The sequence below is a fragment of the Dryobates pubescens genome, chromosome 1, assembly GCF_014839835.1.
Source record: "Dryobates pubescens isolate bDryPub1 chromosome 1, bDryPub1.pri, whole genome shotgun sequence".
Classification (NCBI taxonomy): Eukaryota; Metazoa; Chordata; class Aves; order Piciformes; family Picidae; genus Dryobates; species Dryobates pubescens.
Genome location: NC_071612.1, coordinates 47,954,195 through 47,976,160, shown reverse-complemented (window position 1 = coordinate 47,976,160; position 21,966 = coordinate 47,954,195). Strand labels below are relative to the sequence as shown.

The 21,966-nt window shown below is 45.0% G+C and overlaps 1 protein-coding gene across 1 annotated transcript in view; it reads right to left on the bottom strand.

The window, feature by feature from the left end:
- Positions 1-14,892, bottom strand: part of TMEM131L (transmembrane 131 like) — an 85,984-nt gene extending 71,092 nt beyond the window's left edge. Inside the window, exons 1-3 of the mRNA XM_054165391.1 lie at positions 14,744-14,892; positions 14,314-14,384; positions 6,990-7,033 (exon numbers count right to left, since the gene is read on the bottom strand). Of these exons, the coding sequence (XP_054021366.1) occupies positions 6,990-7,033; positions 14,314-14,384; positions 14,744-14,867 (239 nt within the window). The 5' untranslated portion in view covers positions 14,868-14,892. The remainder of the gene's footprint in view (positions 1-6,989; positions 7,034-14,313; positions 14,385-14,743) is intronic.
- Positions 14,893-21,966: the final 7,074 nt, after the last annotated feature.

Sequence of the window (21,966 nt, the reverse complement as noted above, 5' to 3'; positions counted from 1 at the left end):
AAAAATCGGGGTGGGGGTGAGATTCCAACCACACACCACCACTGATGTGTGTGTGTGCACTCACCCTCAACTTCCCAAACAGGGGCACAGGCTGTACGACTGGCCACATCATCAACTACCTCCAATGCTATCCGTCATACTGATGCACTTACTCCATCGTTCTCCTACCCAAAATCCTTCATTTGACAAGGCATCACTCCCAACATAAAAGATATTCTCTCAGCCTCACACTTTCATGGATAAACCTGCTCAACTATCTCACCAACACTGCACAGAACAACAGATTTGGCTGGATGCTTCCCCAGTTCCTCTTGCACTACAGTTGATACAGGAGCAGAGAGCCTTGGCAATAGTACTACCATGTGACCACCCACCCTAATAGAATGTCTGAGGAAAGAGCAGGAAGACGCCACAGGGTCTGGACCAGAACCACACTGAGTCACCAGCAGGCCTCCCTGGGAGCAGCAGAGCAGAGATGCTGTCCTGCAGGTGTCAGGTCTGGCAACCATCCAGAAGAGCAAGAGGAAGAGAGCATCTTCATACCCATTTTCTTGCTGCCACAGAAAGCAACAGCAAAACCAAAGACAGATTACAGCTAAACATTAACCTGGCAAAAATAAAACTAAGAAGTGCTTTTAATCCAGAGAAGTTTTCTGATATAGGACTGCACAAGACAGGGGACAGCACTGAGGCAGCAGAAAGGGCAGGACAGGCTCTTCCTCCTGCGGTACAACAACTACAACCATTTGAGGTATGGCCTGGACAGAAACTAAGAAGAAAGTAGGTATACCATAAAAGGTATGCAAGGGATCTGCAGAAGAGCTATAAAGCAGAAAAAGAAAGCAAAGAAATAGTATACTAATAGAAGAAAAGGAAGATAAAGGACACTAAAATGTAAAGCACAGTTTATTTGCCCATTTAAAACAAGTCAATACATGTGAGAAACTTTAGCATGTAACCACAAATACAGCTTTTTCACATACACTAATCCCTGTGCAAACAGCAACCTTACAACCCCAGATGGGAGGAGACTCTCTTGCTATTTTTACCAGTATAGAAACTGGGGTAAAGACAGTTTTGTGTGGCTTTCCAAGGCAGTGGAAGCCATGTGAAAGCACAGGTGTCAATTCTCAATTACCACACCAAGACTGGCTTCATTTCTCAAAGGCAGATTATCCATAAATGAGAAAATCCATTTCAGATCAGTGTACAAGCTGACATACAGATCAAACAGTCAATGATCTGACCATGGGCTTCTTCCCGCCCAAGTGGGCTCACAACAGCAAGAGAGATATTCAAGGTGAGGGTCAACAGGGCTCTGGTCAACCTGATCTAGTTGAGGATGCCCCTGCTTAGTGCAGAATGGGTTGGACTAGATGACCTTTGGAGGTCACTTCCAACCCAGACCAATTTTATGATTCTATGAAATACGCTGTAGGAAATTTCAGTGCAAGCAGACAAGGATTTAACAATTAATAGAATTACAATTAAAAGTAATTAAATCTTGCCACACATTATCTTTAAAATATTTTAGTTAAGGTCAGCTAGGACCTACAATGAGCACAAAAGCTTGGCAGCTCTTTGCAAAATGCAGCAGGATTGCCTCATTCACCATTCACTCCAGATCCTAGAAAGCCACAGCATCAGCTCCTCAGACTGGTGTGAAACCTCAACACAGTTGGCATAGTTCTCTGCTCTCAATTCAGAAACTTAGAAGCAAATAACTGCATCATTGACTCATTTGCTAGCACACAGCACCAGCATGCAATGTCCCATGAAAAATAACCAAAAATCAAACAGTTTTTATGCCCTGTATCAGCAGACAAGCCACACAATTTTGCAAAAGGACCAATATTTTGGAAGAAGCAATGCACAGAGGGCACAGCTGTCTCTAGCAGCATTTAATACAAAGTTCAGCAAGGCAAAGTTCATCAGTGAAGCAATTACAACATGTAAAACAGAGATAAAGGCTTAAAACAGCAAGAGTCCAGCCTGACACCCTACCTGTGCCTGACAGAAGTGTAAGGAAAGAGAGGAAAAGTAACAGTGACAGTTCTTTCCAAAACAATCTGTTTCATCCACAAGACATTCCACAACTTTTCTATCTTCTAGCAATTTTTTTGAGTAAGCTTTTTTTATTCTAGCTTCACATTATCCTGTTTCCTACAGGTGTCTCCTTAGGGATTTTCATGCAAGTGTAACAGGCAGGTGTGTGCATCTCATTTACACTCTGTTACTTCTAAGGATTATACAAAGCACATTCAGTTTCTTTAGGCAGCCAGTAAAACTTTAAATTAGTAGTCCCTTGGTAATTTGATGAAATTGTGATTAGGATGTAACAGCAGTAACTTAGCAATTAAAAACAAAAGTTAACCAATACTGAAGCAAGTGTTGGTACAACCCAGAAAAGAACACCTGTTCTGTGCCTAATGTAGAAGTATGTTACAGAATCACAGAATGGTAGGGGTTGGAAGGAACCTCAAAAGATCACCTAGTCCAAACGCCTCTGCCAGAGCAGGTCACACATGAATGCATCCAGGCAGGTTTTGAAGTGCATTGATAATGATTAAAAAGGTTTTCCCAAGAAATGCAGCTTTTTTTCTTTTTTTTAATACACACATGAATCTCTGCTTTGGGGCAGGGGGGGAGGAAAGAAAAAAAAAAGCAACAACCTTTAAAAACTATTTGAAGCTAAAATCTACAAAAATTGCATATCCTAGAAAATGCCTTGATGTAATTTTTCCAATACTTTTAGGGGGTGAGTTTAATGACAATTTAAATAATTAGCAGTACTCAGTACAAGCTGAGGCTGAAAATAATGTGTTAGGATGGTTCCTTTCAAGGAGTTAAAAGACTCACTGATACTATCAAAACTACCTTTCAGCTTTTCACTTTGAAATCCTCTCTCAATGGATAGTCAGTTTGACTTCATTAAAGTTATTTAAAAAGTAAATATAAACATTGTAGGGTTTTTTTAATATTTGGACATTTCTTCTGGAACAAGAATCAATGTTTACTTTCTCCAGTCAAAAAAAAAGTAAAAGAAAAAATTCCCTTGATCCTAATCTATTTTTCAATCTTTCCTTTCCTGGCTTAGCCACCAGTCAAGCTACTGAACTGTTACACAGGCATACCACCAGTTCTATGCCATTACTTTCCAAGAACTGGACTGCCAGAAATTATGGAACTAAACCACAGGGTTTTTTGAAGGATGAGTCACCTCTGAAGTGTCTTAATTGTCCGTCCATAGCATCATATTCATCTGTGCCTCTTGACTGGAGATGAGAGGAAGCAGTGGCCAGTGAGAAATTGCTACATAGGTCCTCGCAAGATGAAGCAGACTTTCTCCCCAGCCACTCCACATTTTTCCTGAAGCAAATAACTGTATCTATGAAGTATCTGCTGAAGCCCCAAGAAATTTTGCAGTCTGTGCACTTTAACTGCTTTGCTATCTCTCAGGTGATTAGCAAGCAACTCCCTTGATACCTTTACCTTCCAATTTCTCTACCACATTCGGATTGCTATTTCACAGAGGAAAAAAAAAATAAAATCACAGGATTAGGAGTAATCCCACTTGCCAGTCAGGAGAAGCAACAGTGCTGGGCACCACCTGTCACTCCTGGGGCTGCACTGTCACCCTAGCAAGAACCCACTGGGAGCCGATACCATCTACTGCCCCAAGGACCTCCAGTCCATGGGGTCAAACATCCTACCAGTGATTAAAGGCAAAGTTCAACAGAAATGCTTGACTGAGCTAAATGCAACACACTGATTATTTTCCTAGCAGTTGATACCTATCAACTCAAAGCAAAATACATTCTGTCACAGGTTAATGCTAGAAAACACCCTTCTACTTGCTAATTAGACACCACACTCACAGCACTGTATGGCTTTCCTTTCCTGTGGACTACAAATGAATATAGCATTCAGTCTTTTAACATGTCACCTGGGAAACTGGATCCTCAAAGACCTTTCACTGGAAGTCCTCAAAAATCAAGGATTAAGAACATCATACATGTGAAAATTTGGGGTTTTTTTCTTTTGTAGTCCAATGTCTGCTTCCTTGAAGGTTAAAAGCCAAAAATGTTGATAGCATCATTTGAGCATATTATCTAACAGTATTGCCCCTTAACTTGTACCAGACTTCTGCATTTTACTCATTCTGCTGCTTTAGCAAAAGCATAATAAAAAACCAAGCACCTGAAACCTCAAAGTTTGCTACTGCCAGCTGAGGCAAACGAACAGTCACCAGCATGAAGGAAAACCAAACCAAACAAACAAAAAAACACCAAACAACAAAACTTTCAGTTAAGATCTGTCATTGACTTTCCTCTAACAGAACTTCCTGAATAAAAGTTGTTCTGGAAAGCATCTTTTTACTGCTGACTGTCAAGTTTAAGAAGCAGGTTTTGAAAGAAACCTGAAGCTTTTTTGAAAGGCCAGTCCAGGCTAGTCCAAATATGCATGGCTTGAATACTGTTAATGTCTGGGGCCTGAAGCAGTACATCCAACCCAAGTACCTATCGTTCAGCATTTCTTATTTCAGAGTCTGATCCAGAGAGATACAAAACATCAGAAACCAACCTGTGGTAGCATCCAAGCTAAGGCCGGAATCCTAGATTTGAATTTAAAGAGTTGCGAACAAGTTTTTTCCTCTTCCAGGACAGCTAAAAACCCACAGACCTCCCAATCAACCATTTCTCCTTCACCTCTGAAAGAGCTCCTTACAAAAACTGCTATTTTGATGTCTTTTTGCTTCCATGAGAACTTCTGCATTTGCTAAAGCTAAGCTTAAGGCTGAAATAATTAGGTAATAATATATCCCTCTTGAGCACCGGCCACAAAATCAACAGCAAACCAAGAAGCCCACCCCAAATGCAAGTTCTTATGATACACATGCAGACAAAGTCAGTTAACAGACCGTGTATTTATTATTTTTTTCAAGTAGGCTAGCAAGCTCCCAAGAGAACCCATCAACTCCGAATTAAAAACTGATTAAAAGTGTTCTGGGAAGAGACTTTCTCCTTTATGGCCCAAGATGCTAAACTCTTTCTTCAGCTCTGGGGAAAATGTAGAACTCTATCTCCATTAACTTCTGTTCATAGGGCTGCTTTAAGGTGCTTTGCTTCTAGGAGCTTCATATCCAATTTCAGTAGCTTTAGCTGATTTCCCCCAAGGCACACTGGCAGATAATGAGATGGAGATGCTGCAAGCTTTCAGGTTTTGCTGGTACAGGAAAAGGAAATCCCCATGATTTCACCATATAGCAATATAAGACAAGGGAATGAAAGTTAATCTGGAAAGAAACTAATAAATTCTAGTCTTCCTAACATACTTTTGCTATGTCTTCTTCATAAAGTCCACAAGAGCATACAGAGAATACACAGACCAATGTTTACATGTGGCAGCAAACCAAAACAGTTTAAAAGATGCACGCAAACCAGTGTTTAGGCAAGCTTCCTGAAGCATTTCAGTATGACAATGGAAGGATATTTCCATCCATGCAAGTGAACCTTACAAACTTTATTTTCAGAAAATGGTTCATCTTTGGAAATGAGTAATTACTAGAAAAATACCTTTAAGCACTTGAATGACGAAAAAAAAGTCAGCCCACTTTTTCCTATATCCTGAGTCTTAAGTAGTACTTCTCTTTCAACAATATTTTTATTATTGCTATAGTAGCCAGTTATTCCATCCACCTCCAGAGAAAAAATGGGCAGCTGGAGGTGTTTGGGTTTTGTTAGGTTTGGTTTTGTTTGGGGTTTTTTTTCTTCAAAAATTACACCACTCTGCCTGGTAGGAAAAAAAAAAACAAATCTCAAAACCACCTTAAGCACAGCATTTGAGACTCCTATCTTCTGACCACCTCTCAATAAAAAAGGCATTCTTACACACACAGTGAAAATGTTTTATCAAAACCACAGTAGTCCCCATCTGAAAAATCAGAAAGTTCTGTTTGTGCAGGGAAAACATCAACATTCAGTATTTTACCCCTCTCATCCTGTTTCTACACTAACTTTGTCCTTCCCATGGATAGGAGGTATAGGAATCCTAATGCAGATCTGTGTTCAGACAGCTCCTGACGGGATAGAAAGAGGCAAAAGCTGCACAAAGAAGCACTGCAGTGCAGGACAGACATCATAACCATCCCTTTCCTGTCCTTATGCTTACCCCTTCTACCAGCTCTTAGCAAGGCTTGTGTTTTATCAAACCCAAGCTAAGGACAAGGACAGGAGATAAATGTGAAAAGCATTTCTGGCTAACTGCAGTCATCAGAGCACGTTGGTGTTACACATATTTATTTTAAGTCTTGTGATCTTTCTGGCTGGCATGGCACTGAGAGCTGTATCCACATTAACACATACCAAAGGAAGAGTTTCACTGGTAGATGTCCCAGCATTTTAATCTGGATGCTCAGAGGAAACAATGAGTATTTAAAAAACAATCTGTGATGCTATTTGCCCACCCCCTGAAAACACAGGAGGCCTGATACTACCAGAAACAGCAGAGTTGAGGCTACAGTTCTTCAGAGCTTTAGGATTTGTCTGATTTTATAAAATAAGGCAGGCCATTATTATTATCTTCTTTACCTCTCTCCCTGTCTTGGTGCACACTAAGACTCTTAGACTATTTACATATGCCACTTTTGGAAATGAAAATTGCCTTCTTGTTTAAAGAAATTAATTACAAAATATATAGTAAAGTAGAATTAATAAACAGATGAAAAGCTAATGCAGCTTAGAAAGACAATGGAGGAAGATGCAAAAGGGTTTTTCAGCCTTGCATATGCTGAGCCACATTTTCTGCTTTTGCTGACAAAATAATATTAACATCAGTTGAAACAATCGTAAGTCACAAGTAATGCAAATCTAATATGCAGCAGAAAAAAAAATCCTTTTTAGTAGTCTGTCCAATTACACTTCAGTATTTCCTAAAGCAAAAACCAACACAAGCTTCAATAACTTTGTCTTCATTTAAGTTTTGCTTACCTTTGCTCTTGTGAATGCTCTTCCACATCCTCCTCTGAGTCAGCCTGACAAACAGAAAAAGTATTTTGTAAGAAACTCAGAACTGCAACAGAGTATGTACCAACTGGACATATGTACTATTTTTTAAATCCCTGTGACTTGCTTGAAATACAAACTCAAATCTGAAATTCCTACAGTGATTCTTTGTGATCCATGTAAGGTGGATGCTAGCCATGAATCCCATTTGAGGTTTCAGCTCATTCTGCCAAGATAAATGGCAACTTAATGCAGCTACTCCACTGTATTTTTGCCCAAATATTGACTGAAGAGAGTCATTTTCCATTTATACAAAATTCTGCTCACATACAATTTCAATCTGAAACCATCAATTGTCCTCAAACTGCAGGAAGACTATTTCCTCCACCTTGACACTATCTGCCCCCTTGTCAGTAAATTTCATTAGCCAGTACCTGAGAAAATAAGATGCAAAATGCCTTGAAATTCAGACCACATGGTAAAGGCAAAGTACCACATTCCAATGAAAGGGCAAGATTCCAAACTCCAAGCTTATCAGTGATCAGCAGCAATTACAGAAATTGGAAAAAGAAGATACATTAAACAACACCTTAGCTCAGTTGCTGGACCAAAATAATTTTGAGACATACCGTTCAACTGTGCCAGCTTACAATTCAGAACCACTCTGAGCTGTCTACAGAAATGAACACAAGCATTAGTTCAATGAACTCCCTGCAGGAAATCCACTTAAATCAAGAAGGTAGCTGCTCTGAATCATCCAAGACCTCCAGGAAAGCTTTAGGTACAAGTCAAAATGGAGCATGCTGCAACCACCCAACCTGCACTGATGAAACCAGAACAACTTTAGAGAGATTAACATTTTTTGGGAAGAGGTCAGAATTTTCTGCCAGGAACAGGCAGTAAGTTTTCCTAACTATTGCTTCTGCACATTATGATTCCACAAGACATGAGCCACAGACCCTAGCAATGAAAAGGCGGGGGGCAAAAAAACCAAACCAATCACCACCATTTGAAATTAAAAGGGTGCTCCTTCCACCACCCCTCCTACACATTTCCAATACAAGTGCATCATGGAACAGGCCCCCCAAGTCAACAGCTTTGACTAACTCCTATTTTTACTAGGTACTTGGGTGAGAGGGGGTTGTGTGTGATGGAATCAGATCACCTGTACAAACACAGAACAGGTTCCAAATGTGTAAGCAGAACAGGTAACCCTATTCATTTACTGAACAGGTCAGAAAGCAGGATTTCTGAAGACCTGAGCTTCATAAAGGGGGGAAAAATTACAACCACACTAAGGGAGCAAATATGGTTAATTATTACAGTTAATACTATTACAGATCTTGCCAAAAGCTACAAAATACATCTAAACTTCAATCTTTTGCCACAAGCAGCTGATCACAGAAAAGCAGCACAGCCTTCGTCATAGCATAACCAAATATGTAACAAGACTGACAGGGAAATACAAGTTAATTTGAGGACTTGACAGTCTTCCTGTAGGCCTGCCCTTAAAGGGAGGTTAGAGATATTGTGATAATTGTCCAGGATCAGCAGCGCATCACATAGTTCTTGGGCACAGCCCAACCTACCTATCTAGAGGTCCCAGTACCTAGCCTTCAACAGCGATAAGCCTTGCTGTTAGACTGCACCAGTATAGCACAATACAAACCCATCATCTCTTTTCCAGCTTCTCCAGACTACTTTTATACTTTCAGAACCTCAGTACAATAGATATCAAGCAGAATTATAGAACTCCTTATCCACCTTCTCCAGAAAAAGCTTCTCTGCCACAAGAAGCTGACAAGCTATCCTCATTTTAAATGGCTTAACTCCTCCTTTAAATGGCTTAACATCTGCCAGGCATCAGAAACCTGGGATTGTGTCATTACAGTGCTCATTCTTAGCATTAGCTATCTCACCACTTCTCTTCTTCAGTTTTTCCTCAAGCAACGATGAAGAAAACCTTTTCAATCTACAATGCAGCCTAAACACAAAATCTCAATTGTGAAAGGAAAAAAAAAATATTAATCACCCTTGGCTACAAGTATACACACAGATCATTATGTCCAGGATTCTCCTATGTTCTCTCCTCTGCATGCTGTATACTTACACAGAGGATTTAATACAGAAATAAACAAACAACTGAAAAAAAACCTTCTCAAGCTACCATATCATTACAGAAGCACTAAAGTGAAACAGGTGAAAGGGAACAGCTCCTGAAATCAAAACAGAGACCCAGCAGGAAAAAAATTCCCTTATGCCAAACCTCATCCTAAGTATGGCTGGGTGCTTATCTTGTGCTAGAAAGCCCCTGAAAGTGCCCCTCTCATGTCACACAGTCATGGGAGCCTGGGCTGACACCTTCTGCATAATCTGCATGGACAACCAGCCATGAGTCCTATCAGCACCATCCAGATGCTCAGCTAGGAGGTGAAAGGAGCCTTTTAACAGCCCAAAGAGGAAGAAAATTCCCACCCCAAGTCTGTCTCAGGCTTTCACACAAATTGTGTGCCTTCAGACAAACCCTGCTTTGAAGTAGGTGACTTGGTACATTGAATTTGTGCATATCTCCTGGGAGGCGCCTCTGTTAATGACATGCTGCAGTGCCGCATATCTCTGATAGAGATGCAAGATCAAGGTCTTCATCAGCTTTCGAAACCGGCAGAACAATTAACCTTATTAGCCCCTGTGCTGCACTGAAGAACAGGAACTGAAGACAAGTCACTACTACATGGGAAGAGGAAAAAAAAACAAAAAACAAAAAACAAATCTTTCAGAACCAAGAAGAACTTTTAAAACCCAGGCCGCAGCTCTGTATTTGCCAGGTGTTTTTAACAGACTATAATACAGTAAGTATTCTATTATCTTTCCCTTCTCTCCAAAATTCAAGCATCCTGAAACATTATCACAATGAAGTGAAATAGGTAGACATTTACCTCCCAAGTAGCTGTAAGTAAATTGAAATATAGACAAGGCATTTCTCTAATGAAACATCTGTCTCATCTCCTACATGCAGCGTGCTGGAACAGTAGGAAACATGCCACACCAGGCAGACATGGCAGTGACGCACATGAAAAGTTTGGTATATATTGCCTTTGATGACTTACTGTTGTTGTCAATTGTGATAACAAGACCTACAACCTAATCTTCATTATTTCGTTTTCAATTAGTTCCTCCCTCAGACCTGAAGGAGCTGAAAGTGCTGAATGCCCTGCTTTGCAGAAACCTAATCCATCTGTCCCTGCCTTCAGATGCTCAATAGTAATCACCAAAGAAGTTTCTGACAGAAACAATCAGCTATGACTCTTTGATACATCTTTTGAATGGTGTACACCATGAACAAACAAACAGCATTTGTGCTCCTTTCATACACTTGTAGCTGTGGAGACAACAGATCTGATATTCCTACTGTGCTCTTCCTTGGGCTCTCTCCTCTCCAGTGTAAAAACTTGTTGTAACTAACTGTCCCTTCAGCTTTACACTGAAGTGCTCCAACATGACTGTTTATATTTGGAGCTTTTATCAGCCTTTAATAGAGAAGGACTTGGGTGTCAAGTCATATACAAAGAAGCCTTTCTCCCAAGCATTTTAGTTAAGTATTAACAAGTTACAAACAAACAAGCAAAACCACAAAATTGTAAGGAGTCTGAATAAAAACCACAACTGCTCTAATCGAGCCTCTCACACTGGAGATTTTCCCTGTCAAAATCCCAGTGGTTTTCCATGCATCTCCCAACCATCAGGGTAGGCAAGACTTTACATTTTTCCACACTGAGGACAAATGATGGGAAGAAAAATAAAAACGGATGTCCTGCTACTCACCCCAGGGATGTTTCCTACAAAAATAAGGTCAAGGGAAAAGAGGAAGAAAAGCAAGGCAGAGCTACGTGGCCACCCCACCCTCCGTACCACCGTCAACAATAAAGAAGAACTGAGCACACGGGAATACAGATACCACATCCGACTGAGAAACCCAGCTTGTCTCAAAGCAAAAAGAGAACCCAGGAAGAAGCTGGAGGAAGCTGCAGACCAGTGGAAGTCTGTCAGCATGTAAGTTAGATACAGACAGCTTCTCCTCAGCTCTGGCACACAAGCCTACGCACACTCTTACTGATTACAATGCTCTGGGCACCCTTCAGGCTTGGCTATGGAGCAAGAGCAGTAGGTTGGCAATCCCCAAATGGCTCTGCAGACTTCAGAGGAAGGCAGAAATCAAAAGATCATGGTGGGGGGGAGGGTAGGGGGAAGAAAAAGTACAAATACATGTAAGAAGGAAGCTGGGAGGGGGCACACAAGAAGAATAAACAATGAAAGGGAAGCAAGAGGAAACAGAAGGTAGAACGACCAACTGGGGTGGAGGTGTGGGGGCCCTGGGCGGCTGCTCTCCAGCATGCAAATTCATGCAGTTCACGTAGACAAAGCGATGCTGTGAGAGGCCTGGAAACCAACTACAAATATTAAAATGCTTTGTTTCCCCTCCCTCGCCTCTTAATATGATGTCTTTATTCAGTACGGTCTTTCTCTTGGAACAAAAGCGTGCACAGACAACCTGACAGCTGAATGGGCTACCAACCCATCCAACTTTCATCCTCAAATTCTGGAGGCAGCAAGGAATGTTCAAAATTCCTCTGTCACAGGCAGCTGATGATGCATGGAAAATAAGATAATAGTGCAAAGCCACAACAGAAAGGGAAAAGCATCCATCAGACAGCATTGGTAACCTGCCAGAAAGAGGCAAAAGGAATGGGCAGATAGGGCAAGCTAATCTGTATCCCTACTCCACACAGGCAGGAGGGAGGTGCTTTTTGGGAGGAGCATGCACGGTTCCTTCCCTGATTTTTCACTTCTGCATGTGAAGGCTTCTCTCTCCTGAGATGCACTCCCACCCACCCGCCTTCAAGAGGGAGCAGGAAGAACCAGATCAAGGACACTTCCCCTTCTCAAAGTCTTCTCAAAGACCTATCTTTAAACACATGAATGAAGCAACCCTTCCTTAAATATTTCCTATCAAACAGCGTATGTTATCCACTCAACAGCAAAGAAGTTCTTACTATACTTTCACCATCACATCACCACTGTTGTTTGGCATGAGTGTGCCACAACAACCCTCTGTGAGGGTTTACGTGAGAAATCTGCTCCTACAAGAAGACAACATGCACAACCTCCTCATAGCTGTAAGTGTGACCATTTCTTTTGGTGAAGCATGGAAATAGACAAGCAATAAACCTCTTGCAAACTGAAGCATCCCTCTTACAAAGAATGAGCAGTCATTTGCTAACAGATGGAAGTGGCTTTTCAAATCTCCAGAACTGATGCCAGCATCTCTGCTGATGCCCCTTGCCAAATGGTCACCCTGGAGGGCAACAATGCCAAATTGCCTCCAAATTGCTTTCAGGACCTTGTAGATCTCCTGTCAAGATGGATCACCCCCGAGTCCTCAGGTGTTCAGAGAAGAACCATGACCATCAAAGCAGTGCCACCATTCCATGAGAGCAGTGTTGGAAGAGTCCCTCATCACATCCGCAGAGGCAGAGAGGAGGTCTTCTCTTCTCCTCCTCCTGAAAACTGGAAAAGGTGGCTTCAAATTTGGCTACGGGTCCCAAGACTAAGAGGTGCTGGCTAAGGCCCAAACCCGCAAGGGAAGAGACATATGGACATCTGGGTTGATCCTAGAACCAAACTTCAGGATTAAAACCTGTTTGAGAAACCCAGGCCCTCCTGCTTCAGCTTAAGCAGTTACCAATGCATGAGATGGCGCTGCAGTCCCCAAGTTCAGAGGAGAAAGCCACACAAAACAGCCAATGCACCACTAGTACTCAGAGATTGGTTCATCTGGCTTTTAATGTCCACCTTTTACTTCAGGAAGCCTGTTGCTACTTTGATGCCTCACTCTGTCACAACTGAAACCAGAAGACCTGTTTTCTTTCCTGCATACATAAGGCAGAGAAGCAGCAGCCTCAGCTTCACCTTTCACTGCTGCAAGGACTGGGCAGAGCCATACACTCAGCCATGCCCCAAGTTCATGGGCCATTCATGCCTGGTTTTCCTTCAGCCATACTACAGATTATTTTTACAAGGATGCTCAAGAACAAAGACCTAATCTCCTTGGGAAGTAAACATCATGTCACCATCACTCAACTTGCGTCCCTATGAGAAGCAACTACAAACAACTGCATTACACAGTTCTACATCTAATGCATATTAATGTCTTCAAGGTAAAGAATGCAGAAGCAAAAGGCCAAGTTCCTTAAGCATCCCTGGGCACAGAGACACTGCACCTTCCCTTAGCTTACTACTACATCTGCACTACACAAATTCTAAATTAATATTGTATATAAAATTGATAATAATTTTGTAACACCATGATACAAAATGCTGGGCCTGAAAGCTGCATCAAGTGTTAGCTAAGGAAAGAAAGAACACTTCTGCTATTTTTCCCTACTTTAATGGGGCTAAGCACTAAACAGAGAATGATCTAATGGCTTAAAAGAAATAAATTACCCTCGTTTCCCTCTCAAATAAGATGTTGTCCCTAAGGACTCTTTCTTCCCATTTACGAGCCTGGTGCCTTGAAGTCTAGGAAGGCCCAGCTCAACATATGGCAGAGTCCGTCAGTGCAAGTTAAATGACTGCCTCAAATGCCATAAACTCCAGACCACTGCTTCCAGCACCCTGCCTCGCTTACCAGCCTGGCCATGCATTTCACCGTATTGACTCTGCTTGCCAACACAGAATTTACAAAACCTTGTTAGTGCTTAACAAAAGCAGCTAAGAAAAACAAAAATGTGCCAGGATGAGAGGAACGACATCATAAATGATGTGTCATTTGAGGAGGAACAATGGCTTCACCTGAGCAGGTCTGAGACATAAGCATATTCACCATATACATACACAGTATTTACGGTGCACAAATGCATTCATTTTACAAGTACAGAGAGGATGGGAAGACAAACAAATAAAACCCCCAAGACCCAAGAAGAAAAGGCAGGCCGAAAAATCAGGCTGTTGGTTGCAGCCCAGAAGAACCGGGGCACACAGAGCGAGGAGTCGCAGGAACCCCGGCGATGGCTGCAGCTTGACCCCCCTGTCGCTCCCACACCCGCCCCTTGGGCATAAACACCTCCCCCCGCGACCCCCCAGGGCCTCATAATGGTCCCCGACTCCCCTCCCTCCATCCCCCAGCTTCTCAGAACCTCATAATGGTCCGCGACTTCTCGCCCCCCGGCCCCTCAAGAGCTCATAATGGTCTCCGATTCCTCGTCTCGACTACCCCGGCGCCCCACCACGACCAGCCCCGGCGCTCCCTCACCTGGACGGGCAACAGTAGCTCCCCCTCTTCGGCTTGCCACAGCTCCACCACGCCGGGGATGGGCTCGATAGCTGTGAGGGCAAAGAAAGAAACCGCAGATGAGCCGGCTGGGCTCACAAGGGCGGAAGGCAGGAGCCCGGAGCCTGCAGGCGGCAGCGGCCCTGGGCTCCCCGCGCCGGGACAGGCCCGCAGAGACGCGCGGCCCGGCTGACACCGAGACGCGGAAGACACCGCGAGGCGCCGGACCGGGAGCAAGGAAAAGGGATAGGACCCACGTCCCAACTCCCTTTTGTGTCCCCAGGGCTGCCACCGCGGCAGCCGCCCGAGGGAACGGGGGCGGGGGCGACGGCCTCACTCGCATGCCCGGAGCGGGCAGCGGCGGCTCCCACGCTCTCTCCCCAGATCCGACTTGCCCCGTCGGCGCTCTCACCTTGTCCCTGAGCCTCCCCGGGGCGGAAGCAGGGCAGGAGGACATGGAAGACGCCGAGCAAGAGGTTCATGGCCGCGGTCGCGCGGCAGTAGCCGCCGTGCTGCGGGTAGCGCAGCCCCGCCATGCCGTGCCGCGCCGTGCTGCGGCTGGGCGGGGGTGGGGGGGCGGTGCCCACGGCGCTCGAGGACACGCCTAGGCCACTCCGCGCGGCTGCGCGCCGCCGCGCCACACCTGCGGGCACGCCTCCCAGTCCCGCCTCCCGGTACCGCCCCACGCTACCGCCTCACGCTACCGCCTGGCCCGCACCCCTACTCCAAAGCAAGACGGAAACGCGGGGGGCGAGGACGGCGTTCGGTCAGGGCGATGCAAAATGAGTTCGGTTGTCGCGCGTGTGCAGATGGCGTGTGGCTGGGGGCGGCCGCGGCTGGTGCCCTCCCTCCGTGCGGCCCGTGCGGGATGTCACCGTACCGGGGCTGGCTGCTCCCCCGTTATTTTTAGGATAAACGCATTAAAAGAGCGAAGGAAGTGAACTACAGTGCAGCGCGAAGGGGGAGGAGGGAGAGGGACAACGGCCCTAAATGGGCCGCGACGTGACCCCGGTGCAGGGGTCTGTATGGAGGATGCTGCTGAAGTGAGAGCGGGTGCACTTTGGCGGGCAGCGGGGCTCGTGTGCTATTCCTCGGCAGTGCTGCGCTTTGGGGCGCGTCCCTGGTGCCCATCGGGTCCCGTTTGGTGCCGAGACCCTGGGGCTCGACGGGTCTGCACTATACGACATTTGCAAACCGGGCGGGGAGAGCAGAGCCCAGCAACCGCATGTGCTGGCCATGCGGCTGCAGCGTGTGCCTCACACGCCCTCCCTGTCGTATCATACAGCGGTTGTAACGTTTGCTCAAAAAATAAACCCTCAAATGCTTGAGTCGGTGGAAAAAAAAATACAGTATTTCTGTAGACTGGGGCGGGGGAGGCGGCGCGGGAGGTGGGGTAAAAAGGAAAGCACATGCTCTTCTAGCAAGGTTTGCACACACCAGAATTGAATCTGGTTCTGTGTTTATGGATCGCATGAAGTAAGTCACATAAACAATAGAAATATGGTGCTTGCCCAACAAAGACTCATAAAGCAAGCCACACAAATGACAAACCCCACTTTCAGCCCTGGGCTGAGACAGTACTCCAGGCCATTTGAGACCTTGATGATCCCCATTGGCAGCAGGAGAGCTACACAATAACCTTCGCCACTCAGGAATTATAAAAGCTTCTCCCACCCTGAGGCCGTCCAGGTTTGACTGGAGGCAAGGGTGGGTCTGCTTACGGCAAAAGCAGTACCGACTGCTCCCCAAAGTAGAAAGCTTTGGCGTTTGCCAGTGTTCCATAACAGCCGACGAATGGCAGCGCAGCCATGCCGATACAGTCCTCTGGCTTTGTTCTCTTCCCCTCATTTTTCTGCTCTCTGCCTGTTAGATGGGTCTTTTGTTTTACACCCTGTCCCTCTGCATCTTTAATCACATCACACATGCTTCCACACACACCACCAGAGGAATGATTGCCCCGGTGGTATGGACGAACTCCATGACAACCCTCTGCCTGTGCCACAGAGTACCCCAGAGTGCCCCAGGGCTTGCACAGAAACAGCACCTTTTAAAATGGGGGTAGTTGGATGGTTTTCTGCTGGCAGACGTGCAGCCATGCCTGATTAGCTGCTTTAGCAAGAAAGAGGGTTGTAATGGCATAAACAACCTCACCCCAGGGGCCACATGCCACCCTGAGCATACCATGCATTCAGTAAGAAACTGTTCATGACACTTTTGGAAACGTTGCCAGAAGGAATACCAGTTAGAGCTATAGCCCTAACATTGCTTTAAATTACTAGCTTTTTCTTGATGATTTTTTTAAAATCCATGTTAGCATGAGCTGATGATTTTTCCTGTCTGACACTAGAAGTTGACTGTGTTTTCGGTGTCTGCAGAAAGGGGTCTGTCTGGCAGTACATAAGGGTTTAGAGGAAAGCTCTCCTAGACAGTCTTGAGTTCAGTTCTTGATCTGAACAGGTTTTAAAAGGTTCACAGTATCACAGGATGTTAGGGGTTGGAAGGGACCTCCGAAGGCCATTGGGTCCACCCCCCCCTGCCAGAGCCAGACCATAGAATTTAGCACATACCACACAGGAACACATCAAGATGGGTCTTGAAAGTCTCCAGAGAAGGAGACTCCACAACCTCCCTGGACAGTCTGTTCCAACGCTCTGTGACCTTCACAGTGAAAGAAGTTCCCCCTCGTGTTGAGGTGGTGTTAAAGGATATAATATTTCCTCTATTTATACAGAATATGGCAATATTAATAAAGATGTTAATAACCTTTTATTAATATGAAAATTGCCTAACATATCAAAAGGTTCCACTTACAGTTAAAATAAATTTACAACGGAAATGTGCAGTGTTTGGGCAATTATAACAATTTAACTATTTTATGCAAACTGGGAGGAATGTAACAGAAAGAGAATACCCCGGGAGCAAAATGGCGCTGGACCACATGGGGTGGGGGGAGACTTCACAGGAACCGTTCAGCCAAAGAAGCAATTAATTAATTACTCACAGCTGGTTGTATCCACGTAGGGAGTGCTGCTGCTGTGTATTAGAGGCTTTGGGGCGCTCATGCACCAGGCACGGCAGGTTGCCGGCAGGAATGCCACACAGTTTTTGATGGCTGGTCTGGCTTCAGCGGATGGCAGGCTATTAACGATGCTATCATGACAGGCACTTGCTTTGTCCTGGGGGAAACTGAGGCATGGCAAAATCCTGGTCACAAGAGGAAGCAGGCTTGGCTCCAACTTCTAAGCTTGTGGCTTCTCTCGTAGCTTGTGGTGGGTAGGCTCGTGGCTTTATCCCAGCCTCTGGACCGGGCAACCCGAGGCTAGGCAACTCGAGGCAACTTCATGCCAGACAAGGTCCAAGCAGGTTCAAGCAGGCAAGGCTTGAGCAAGGGCTTGAGCAGAGGTTGAGCAAGGTAAGAGCAAGGCATGAGCAAGGCATGAGCCAAGGCACAGACAACTAGAAATCAGCCTGTATATAAATCTTGTCCAAAATTCAATTGGGCCAATAGGGCAACTGAAACCAGCACCTAGGTACCCAGTGAGAAGGGGTTCTCTGACCAGGCTGTGATCAGTACACATGCCCTCACCCCAGGTACAGATTGTTTACTAGACGTGCTCACCTGTTTCCCCTGTGAAAAGCAAGGGGCACATTTGCAGCTTTGGAAAACAGAGCGGGGCCATGAGACTTTCTGTAGTACTGGTACAGCCACTTCAACTTGGTGGCACAGCTGAACACCTTCCATTCTTGAAGATTTTTCAGATGCAATGATCAGCACTGGGAGAAAATCAGGGCCATGATGCAGATGTTGAGATTGAAGAGGAGGTATGTGTTGCATAACAAACATCAGATGGGAGCCGATGACCTAGTTATGTTCCCATTCTTGAGCCTCTCTGCATCACTTAACCAGCAAAATATGCCCAGGACTGTTCTTCATGAATGAAATGAGATAAAATGAAATGTACCTGCTGCTAAATTAATGGGGCTGCTCCTAAACCAGCCCCAGGAAGGCCAGGAGAGTTGTCACCTACCATTGAAGGCACAGGGGAAGACAAGGGAGGGAGAATAGTGGGTAGGTAGAGCAGAAGGGAAGTGGAGGGGGAAGCTTTTCCTCACAGATGAGGCTCAAAATTACTTCAGCAGTCATAAGAGAATGGATATTTGGGTTCTTTTGGGCTGAAACATCCGACTTTATGGGCCTTGGTTGCACAGGAGGGGACCCAAACCTCCTGTGTCTCACAGTACCCATTGCCCCAATGGTTTCTGCTGCCCCATCTTCTCTTGGCCGTGCTTGGTGGGTGCCAGCCCTGTGCTCTCCCAGTGAGGGTTCTTCTTCCCCCATAGCCCATAGCACTTTCTGCCACAAGCCAGCATGTGACAAAGAATCATAGAATGGCATAATTGTTTAGGTTGGAAAAGACCTTTAAGATCAAGTCCACCACTAAACCATGTCACTAAGTGCCAAAGCTACCCATCTTTTAAATATTTTCAGGGACAGTGACCCAACCACTTCCCTTTGTAGCCTGTTCCAAAGCTTGACAATCCTTATGGTGAAGAAATTTTTCCTAACATGCAATGCCACTCTCTACTCACATCACCTTAAGGCATCCTGGGCATCCCTACCATCACATCCCTCACCATCTAGTTATGCACACATTGACACCTCACTCCTGTAGCCTCACTGAAGACCTGTCAATGAGAAGGAGCCTGGTGCACAGGACACAACAAAAGGCTGTGGGTATGTCCCTGCTCACCCTCTTTGCTAGTACTTTTCCATTCCCCAGAAAGTAGTGACTAATCCAGAGCTGATAGACAGACCCCTCTCAACTAGAAACGCAAACAACTGTTAAAACATTTGGATGAGGAACTTGTCAGTAGGGAACCTGGCCCATGCTGCTCCCCCAGCTACCTGTAAATGTGTCAGTGGTCCTCCATAGCTTGCAGAGATACTGACAATGCTGTTTTCCAGTTAGGGAAGAATTTTTTTGAGGCTATACACGTACTTACTATTCATGTGAAACAAATCACTGTGCTGGCATACTTTAAGATCTTTGACTTGTTTTTCAGTAGTAGGACGTGCTGATGAAATATTTATTTTTACTTTATCCTTTTCCCCTGAACTACAGAGAAAAAGAGCTGAATTTCACCTACAGCAATCTGGAGATACTGCTGTAAAGTTCTACGAATCATAAAGCATATTGCAGTTAATCCAGCCTTAAATGCCATTACAAATCCCCATTACTTTCAGCATGGGAAAGGCTACTTGGCTTTCAAAAAAGGCATGATGCTTTATGGGAACACTGGGCAAAATTAACTTCTGGGGGAACTGAGCCCAGCAGAAGCCTTTCTAGTCAAAGTATGCAATCGTTTCATTTGCAGCCACATATTGCACCACATGGCTTGTCATAAATATATTGATCTGCTTAGGGGGTTGCAATAGGTACAGTTGGAGAGATGGTTTGCATCAAAGGTGATATGTTTTTAAAAAGGAAGCCCCAGGGAAGTGGTCAGCCTGCTCAGGAGTATTATCTTTGCCTTGTCATCCCCAGTCAGATAATCAACAGTGTTAAGCCCCATTGGTATGGGCTAAAATATTCCCATTATGGGGTCTGCAGCCATCTCTGGTGGAGTCCAGGGCCTCTTCTCATCTTCCCCAGCAGCCTCCCCACCTCACTTGGGCTCTGCATTATCTGCCCTGTGGCTGTACATCCCCACACCCACCCTGCACACCCAGGGCTGGTCCTATCAGCAAGTGCAGCTACGTTTAGTCTTCTCTGATAAGGCTGCAAATCCCAAAGGGAGATTGAGGAAGGATAGCACCTTCACTTGGGTCACCCCCTCTCCCAATTAGCTCGTATTTCATCAGAATGGCAGCATTTTCCCAAACACCTGCCACTGGGTGACTAGGCAAATCATCACAAGTTCAGTTTTACTCAGGGAAAATTGAGTCCTGCTGGCCTCTGTCATGGAACTACATGCTCCCCAAAGATTAGCTCATGGGTGAGCACACAGGGCAGGAAAAAGAGATAGAGAAAGAGGATCTGGCAGGGCACAACCATAAATTTCTGCACTTGGTTCCCTGTGTGAAAACTAAAGATAAAGCAGCCCTCCCTTTTCTCCCCCATGTTTGCCCAGCTTGCTTGCTTAGCCAGCCAGCTTTCTGGAGCAGAGGTACTTCTACCATCCCAGTGTTTGTGTAACTCCCGGTGGAGCAGGGCCGCGATCTCCATCAGGCTGCCTCTGCATCATTAGAATAATAAAACAATATGGGAACAAGAGATTCTCTCTTCCTCCTGGTGACAATTACCGTCATGCACCTCCCCCATCTCTCACTTCCCCAGCAACGATTTTCAGCAAAGCTCCTGAGTGCAGCTCTGGCTGTGCTGAGCCTAATTCTTTTAAAGTCTAATTCAGCCTGATGAGAGCACCCAGGACAAAGCCTGCCTTGGCAACGTAATTAAAGAAGTACAAATTGTTTCTAAAACCTCATGCTGGCAGGACTCTTGCAATTAATGACCACTTGTCAATGTTGAGGCTTGTCGGGAAGGAATCGCTCTCATCTTAGACACCCGATCTGGGTCAGCAGCCCATCGCCTGTTTGGGGACGGGGAAAGCGAAGAGGCAGCACGGCACTGCCCCAGTAAGCTGCTAATGACACCATACTCATTACTACGGATGACAAACACTCTGCTCTTCTTTCTAAGCAGAATTTTTGCCAGCTCACTTTGACTTTCTGGGCTGTAATTAAACACAGACAGAAAAATAGGGTGCTTACCTACCTGGCCTACTTTCTTCATTTCTCCCCCTCTCACGCATTTTACGTTGGGAAAATCAGCACAGTAAAGCAAGCATCTCTGTGATGACAGGGAAGACTTGATGACTGCAGGAAAATCTTAAGTTATTTTAACAGTGGGGCCTGTGAAAAGTCGAGGAAAAAAAATCCCAGCTTTTTATGGGATTCTGTCTCTGGAATCTCAAATAAGAGAACAGTTTTTATATATGTGTGTGTGTGTGTGTGTGTGTGTATATATGTGTGTCCCAAGCTTCTCTGTGTACTACATTAAAATAAGGAAAGATAGTACATTATTTTTATTTTAGAAAGTGAGATTACTGTTGTGGTATCAGTCACATGCTAGGTAATTCAAAAAATATGCTGACACACTCTGTCCTTTCCTTGCCCTGCTCTGCCTACATTTTTTAGCACATACAGTGCATCCACTTGAAAGCGTGGTGGATCCTTGCACACAGCAGGATTTTGCAGTCTCCTGCGGGACCCACCATGTTACAATAGCGTTCAAAGCTTTATAAGCTTCATTTAGTTCCAGCAAGCTTGTTGGAGCATTGTCTGTGCTTAAAGAGGCATTTAAAACTGAAGCGAAGCTTTGAAAGCTTCAGAGACAATGACGCTGGACTCCCTAAACCCATGAGTTCAGTGCATGGTTTGAAGTGATGGCATGATGTACAAAACATGACATGCCGCTCTGAGAGCCCTGTAGTAGCTAGGCACCGAAGAGGGGGGGAGCAGAAAATCTGGGGTGCCTGTTGGCTTTCATGCCTGAATATCACACCTGTACTGAGGGGAAGAAAAGCATCCTTGCTTTTTTCTGCCCTTGAGATTTGTACCCATGCACATTTATT